The sequence below is a fragment of the Nicotiana sylvestris genome, chromosome 5, assembly GCF_000393655.2.
Source record: "Nicotiana sylvestris chromosome 5, ASM39365v2, whole genome shotgun sequence".
NCBI classification, from domain to species: Eukaryota; Viridiplantae; Streptophyta; class Magnoliopsida; order Solanales; family Solanaceae; genus Nicotiana; species Nicotiana sylvestris.
In genome coordinates this window covers 133118328-133125437 of record NC_091061.1, presented here as the reverse complement: position 1 = coordinate 133125437, position 7110 = coordinate 133118328, and the positions used below count along the sequence as shown (strand labels likewise).

Here is a 7110-nt window from a genome sequence, read left to right as displayed (position 1 = left end):
TCTTCCTATATGTTAAGCCAGCACTTTATACAAACCAATTCTTTTTTCTTTTAATTCCTAGTATTTTGTAACTAGAAAAGCACGCAACTTTTACCAGAAGAATAAGACGAACAAATTATTCAGAGGAACATAAACACGGGTCTCCCCAATCCTATTTGCAACAAAATAAGAGATAAATGATCTCTGAATCATACACGAACCCGAAATAAAAACACTTGAAATTTACTGATGAAGCAAAACTCCGAAGATTAAAATGACATTTGTGATTACAGCAGATTGTTTAAACTATTGCAAAACTTGAGAATGGTTGAACGGTTTTGCTTTCAATAATAAGAACTCGATTCTAACCTCCTGAGAATGGTCCTATACTTTGCAGGGCTATCATACCAAGTAGTTGTATTAATAATTTCACTTTCCAACCAATATGGATCTTCTTTCTTCTCAGTCAGGCTGCTGAAGTAGCTTTCCCACCGTGCAATTGTGCGCCCTAGACGAATACTCTTTTGCCTTAGAAAGATAAACTTGAGAATGTCCTTTGTGAACACATTGATCTCCTCGCCTTCAATTATGTAGATGTACTGAAATGAAGTACAACTTTAAAGTCAAGAGTAAGCAAACTACATGTAACAGTTAACAACTTGCTTCGTGTGCTATTACTACTACAAGCAGACACTTGTGGTTGGTTTAAAACCCTTTCAAGACATTTTCTTTATTTGAAGCATTCCACTCCCATCAGATGAGAGATCTGGCCGAAGATCTATCAAAGGCTAAACATAAAAAAAACACATGATTATCATAGGCTGTTCCTCTTTATTCAGTCGGTCACGCTACAACTCTAGCTGGTCCATGACTTACCAGAAATGGTTTAGACAAAAAGGTATTTAGTTAAGTTAGAATAAGTTTTGGATAAGCCAACAACATAACAAATCACTAGCTAAGTTGACCTGCAAGGATTGCCTTTTAGGGTAACACCACCAGAGGAAAATAAACAGTGAGCTCCTTTAGTACACATATATCTGTGCACAAAATATCGATGAGAGATAGAGAGACAGGACAATTACCAAAAATATGAAGCCCATAGTTGCCAAGACAGCCTGTACTAGCTCATCCAAGATCCCAGAAATACCTTCATCTGGCTCACCAGAACCGTCACTGCCTCCACCACCGCCACCACCTGGGCGATCGCCACCCCCATCTCCTCCTTCATAATATTCTTGTTTTTTAATCTGTTGCTTCAATAAATCCTCAACTGACGGTTCCTTCTTCAAATTTCCCATGGCTTTTTCAAGAGCTTTCCAAGGAGAAGCCTGGTCAGAGAGTAGTGCCAACTGAGGTGTTATCTTCTCATATGTTAAACATCCATAAGCTTATTTTGCTCGACTCATGATTTTCAACAGAATGTTAAGAGCTACTTTATACTCATGTTTTATGCAGTTTTATGGGAAAGAAAACCAGCTAAAGATGCATATGCTGTGTGCGTTCAAGGAGATAAGAGTCATCTGTTGTTAGCTTTAAAATTGCAGCACAATATATCTACTCCGCAAGGATAAATGACGAGCTGAAACAATTCACACAACACATTGTAACAAGAAACAGATTTCTTTTGAAAAATAAGGAGAAGAAAAAATGTGAGATGATCAAATGGGAAGCAGATTATATACGCTCCCTGTGCAAATTCAAACACCCAAATAAAACAAAATAAGAGGAAAAAATAGACTAAACCTTAAAAGACAACTTTATAAGAAATGTTAAGATTTTCTTAAAGCAACTAAAAATAATACACCATAACTTATAAGTTATGGGCACATGACATGTGCAACATATTGGATAGATAACCTAAACAATGTTGGGTGCCAACTAGCATTCTGTACATGAAAGGTCGTATCATCAGCAAAGGGTTGCCCACTCCTTAACCTACCTTATTTTGTGAGAGACAAGACAACTGTCAAGCTGATACCAAGTAATTGGCGACTTAATAAAGCAGCTCCATTAGGTCATATAGCCGATCCGACTAGTTTGGGTTTCAGGCATTGCTTTCGTTGCTGTTGTAGTAAGCCGCATTGCAAGATACTACACTATGACATTACCGAGGAATAGGTAGAAAAAGGGTTAGGCAATTAAAAGGGTTGAAAGAGGCATTGTCTTCTTTCACCTTTCTCCTAGATTATTTTTAACTGTCTTCATCGTTTTTAGATTCCATGCTATGGAAAACAAAAGCAATAAAGATGAGTAATTACGTAGAAATAAGAAGAAAATGAGAATAACCATATACTAGAGGATTATGTTTAGCAGATCTGGGAGTCACAACTGGCCAGTTGATGTTTCTTGATACACACAAGGAAGTAGAGCCGTCATGCTTGGCCCGTGAGGCCGGCCCAACCCCACCCGTTACTTGGGTAGGGGTGGGCTAAGGTTATAGTAGCCCATTTAGAACTGAGGCTTCTAAGCACAACCATAATCAGCCCGCCGGCCCTTGAGGCTGGGCCGAGGCCAGCCTGTTAGGCCTAGTAGAAATAATTAATATATTTCAGAAAAAGGTAAAAGGAAAATAGTAAAATGTACTTAGAACCAAGGCTAAATGCAATCAGTAGCCTACAACCAATGTTATCTTTTGCTTTCGTTCGTTTTTCTTTAATTGTGTTTCTTCCTGCACTTGTATTCCTAGATTTTGATTACACAGAAACTTGTAGGTAATTTAATGTGCCTAATCATCTCATCCTTAGAATATCCTGTGTCAAAAACTATTCTATTCTTTCTGGTCTCACAGGCCTGGAATCTCTAGTTTCCAAAGGATAGTGGTTAGGGAATTCTGATCTTAGTCTATACGCACGATAAAAGTGTCATTGCGATGTTGCAGAGTCAGTTTAACATTTTTGCATATTTCATCTACTTTATTTAATCAATGAAACGGTAGAAATGTGAGCCTTTCTTGATAGCCATAACAAAAAGGTAACCATAAATTTATGACAATCATCCTCTGAGAAATCTATACTCTCTCGCTATCTCAACTATCAAAAAAGACCTGAAAAGGTGCATGCAGCAGCAAGCGGTAATGATTATATTGGACATGTTTTATAACTTTTAAAAAATAAATAAACTGAAGGTCCAATCTGGCCCGCAGCCCACTTAGGGCTGGACTGGCATTTTTAAGGCCCTTTCAAATGAAAGACTGGCCCGTCTTAGCCCGTCAAAATTCATAGCCCGTGAGGGTCAGGCCATTTTGATAGCTCTACTAGGAAGCAACCAAGAAGCCTGACAATGGAAAACGTTCCATAGTAAAACTGGTCAGTGGTCATGTGCATGGAATATAAAGGTTGTGTGCCTTCCTGAATGCAGGCTATCAATATATGTAGAAAACCCTCAGCGTTCTTAGACGAACCTCATTATTTCTCAGTCAAGACTCACGATAACTAAGAGTCCAACTGAGGCCTATACTAAGATGCATGCAATAGTGGCCTTGCAATTACTCCTATCTTAGACCCACAAGTTTTAGAGTTCCCTCCTCATTTCACAGCCAAGGGCCATGATGGCATGATCGGAGAGAGCACGTCTGGGGTCCACACTACATAAGTATACGTAAGAATATGCAAGAACGCCTTGCACTTATCTTAGTTAAATTGATAGCTTTACACCCAAATGATCCTAGAAAGTGCAAAGGAAATAAAGGAAAGCAAATATATGGGCAGAACCTACACCCCATCTCTTTCATCAAAGGCGGATATAAGATTTAAATTCTATGGGTTTAAATTTTTATATTCTTATCGTTGAACCCATAGAATTTTTCAATTTATGGATTCATATCTACTATTTGTCGCAATTTTAGTAAATTTTAACACATAAATTTATGCTCTGCAATGAAAGTTATGAGTTAGTTGAACGCGTTGTCAGAAGGCTAGATCCGCCACTGTATTTCATCTTGGAGTGGTATCCTAGAGGTGTATGCTGTTTTGGGGCATCTCCTTCCCTTTCTTGTGATAAGTAACTACGTAAGTACGCGGCTTTGGAGAATCTCAAAGTAAAACAAAAACCAAACCATATATAACCGTTCCTTCAGAATAAAATTGAAACCATTGTATCTAGTGGGAAACCTTCCTTCTGGATGGATTAGTTTGTGGGTGGTTTCGATAATTTTACATAAACTAGAATATTTTAATTAATTAGTCATATTTCCCTTGTCCTTATCAGCAGTTTGAAGCTTGTCGTTTGATGCTTGTGGAGAACCGACGAAGGAAATGATCCCACTATGTCTCGCTGTTAGCATGTGGCAACCACCGCCCTCACCATGGGAGCAACTTACTTTAATTTCCCTTTTACCTATGTGCTCAAATAACTGGAACTCTCTTTTTGTGTTTTTTTACTAATAAAATAAACCTAAACTTGTCTTAGTGAGCTTGCTCGCATGGCCTGACCCAAGCCCAAATGAAAAATGAGGGTTCGGGTAGGGTGATAATTTGAGTGAAACTAGTCAATTAATGATGAATCTACACAATCAATAGAAGAAAAACAAATCCATATAAGCGATACCAACTCCTTACTGGTATTTGCTTAGTCATGTCTGTAAGCTTATATTAGATCTAGTGTTTGCTAGGGGTCATTTAATCTTGAACGAGATTTTCTTATTAAAAAAATGAAAAGAACTTCATATTCTATGAATCCAAATTATGGGATATTGGAATAAAATTAGTCGAAATGGAGAGAGATGGATATGAAAATTCATATGGTTGACCCTAACTCGCTTGAGATTGAGGCATAGTTATTTTTGTTTACAAATAAAACAAACCTAAGCATTTCATAAGTTTGAAAATAACAAACTCAACCAGTAAAAGAAACCATCAATCTGTTGTGACTTGCTTTGGTTTATTTTGGAGAATTTGGGTGGTTTCATGGTTTCTTTGTTCACCGCTAGTTATTCCCTCCGAGTAAATATATAAAAATTAATCGACACACATACAAATGAATGATCTTCCAGAAGAGTATTACCTCATTGTCATTGCTTGCCTTCCCCTTGCCACCAAATAAGCATACAGTTCTGCAAAGCTGCGGTCTGTATACACCTACTTTCGCATTAAGGGAGATTTTCGGGAGTCTTGTGCCCAGATAAGTTGAAGATAGTGTCGTCAGTTTTGAAGTCCTTTTTGGAGCAGTGAGTGATGGAAAGGAAGCATTGAAATCGCAGGCAGGATGACAACTGTTTATGCGAACGCAGCTCATCTCATCAAATAACCAGTCACTTACAAGACCTAATCACATCATTCAAAACAGTAGCTTCAGCAAATAAATCTGCATTTTCTTCCCTACATTTAATGATTTAATAGAAGCAATGCTTCATGCCAAAAAAAAATTTACCTAATTCAATCCTATATGTCAAAACCCTAAACACTACTTTGAGTCCTGAGCTTGTCAAACCTTAAATTATTGAAGATGTTACATACTTCCGCAAATTGTAGTTTTGAATTCGAACTTTTGTAATCAGAATCTCAGAGCAAGAAGTAAAAGACTGAATCTTAAGGAGGAGAATGTAGAGTTTACCGGAGAATTGGACGCCGGCGGGCGAAGTGAACAGAGATAGAACCACCGGAGTTAACTTCGGTAACAGAGATTAATAAGATAACGTGGAGTTACTATCAGTGCATCCTACCTACAAAAAGAGGGTGTTTGGGTGGATTTTTGACTTATCAATTTGGTTTTGGTTAAATAAAAAATGTTTTTAAGTCAAAAGATGCTAAATTATACTACTAAATAGAAGCATATGGACTCTTTTTCCTTGCATTTTTTGGACTAATTTGAAACTTTTTTATGCGAGTTTGATTTTGTAGTGTAGTATTATTTAGTTTATGATGAATGATGATTTCCTACAAGAGTAATAAATAATAAAAGAGATCTCTAAATAAAACATAAAAATTTACATAAGCTCATTTTTTTCTAATTGTAAATGCTTAGAAGATCATTTCATACTCTTGGATATTCAAAATAGTCGATTAATTAAATTTATATGTCTATTTATCTTAAGTGTTTAGTAAATTATATACAATAAATTATTCTTTTAGAAAAAAGTACAATTAAAAAAAAGGATAAAACGGATGTCAAATTTGGCTTTGAGAAAAAAAGATCACAGTAACCTTGTAAATTAAAAGAAAGACTAACCTTGTAAATTAGGGCTCAAAGGCTTGAATCAATTTTATGAGTATCAAAATCTAGTTACACAATAAACACATAAAACCGAGCATCATCAGATTAGAAACATCGAAAATTCAGAGGGGGGGGGGGGGGGGAAACAACAAATGAAGAAACTTTTAAAGAGAAACAAAATCAAAACAATTACTAAAAGGAAAATTTGAAACAAAAAAAGGGGCTGCGGGAAACTTGACGTCAATTCAGTTTCCTGTTGAAACAGTGAGGATCTAAATTAGAGATTAGGTGTTTACAGATTGGAAAATGTTATGAAAATAAGTGATTTTTCTTTTTAGACCATCTTCGACCCAACATCAATTTTAACACCAAATACCATTTTAGTATAATAGCATGTTTGGCCAAGCTTCTTTTTGGCCAAAAATTTTATTTATTTATTTTTTTTTTGCCAAAAGCACTTTTGGCCAAAAAGTAAGGTGTTTGGCCAAGCTTTTGAAAGGAAAAAAGTGCTTTTGAGAAGAAGCAGAAATAAGTAGTTTCTCTCCAAAAGCATTTTTTTAGAAGCACTTTTGAGAAAATACACTTATAAGCAGTTTTTTAAAGCTTGGCCAAACACTAATTGCTGCTCAGAAGTGTTTTTCAAACTAATTAGTCAAACACAAATTGCTTCTCACCAAAAGTATTTTTGAGAAAAGCACTTTTGAAGAAAAGTACTTCTCAAAATAAGCTGATTTTTGCAGCTTGGTCATACGGGCTATAAGATTTGGTGTTTTTTGCTCCAACTCAACACCATCTCTTACACCATCTTGGTGTGCGAATAGTGTTACATCCAATTTGGTGTAACGCTATTTATCAACACTATTATTATTCACCATTATTTTAATATTATCATTTATTATATAACACTTTTAATTTAACATATTATAATTTTATATAATATCTTTATAATATTAATGTATATTTTAATTTTGGTGTATAATT

General features: G+C 35.8%; 1 protein-coding gene across 2 annotated transcripts; it reads right to left on the bottom strand.

The window, feature by feature from the left end:
* Positions 1-203: 203 nt before the first annotated feature.
* On the bottom strand, positions 204-6316 carry LOC104241541 (uncharacterized). 2 transcript variants are annotated; one of them, XM_070174637.1, is made up of 5 exons: positions 6145-6316; positions 5530-5638; positions 4981-5240; positions 1062-1307; positions 204-578 (listed from the first exon to the last, which is right to left on the bottom strand). In XM_070174637.1, exons 3-5 carry the CDS (start codon positions 5209-5211, stop codon positions 324-326), a joined length of 732 nt encoding a protein of 243 aa, XP_070030738.1. In that variant the 5' UTR covers positions 5212-5240; positions 5530-5638; positions 6145-6316; the 3' UTR covers positions 204-323. The 2 variants fall into 2 exon arrangements, with proteins under 2 accessions (XP_070030738.1, XP_009794790.1); XM_009796488.2 differs by lacking the exon at positions 6145-6316 and having other exon boundaries at positions 5530-5652.
* Positions 6317-7110: the final 794 nt, after the last annotated feature.

Excerpts from the sequence above, each read along its gene's own strand:
- LOC104241541 (XM_070174637.1), bottom strand. The coding sequence starts at position 5,211 with ATGAGCTGCGTTCGCATAAACAGTTGTCATCCTGCCTGCGATTTCAAT. Across the intron at positions 1,308-4,980 it reads AGGCAAGCAATGACAATGAG|GCTTCTCCTTGGAAAGCTCT; the intron begins GTAATACTCTTC and ends CTCTCTGACCAG. Across the intron at positions 579-1,061 it reads CTATGGGCTTCATATTTTTG|TACATCTACATAATTGAAGG; the intron begins GTAATTGTCCTG and ends ACTTCATTTCAG.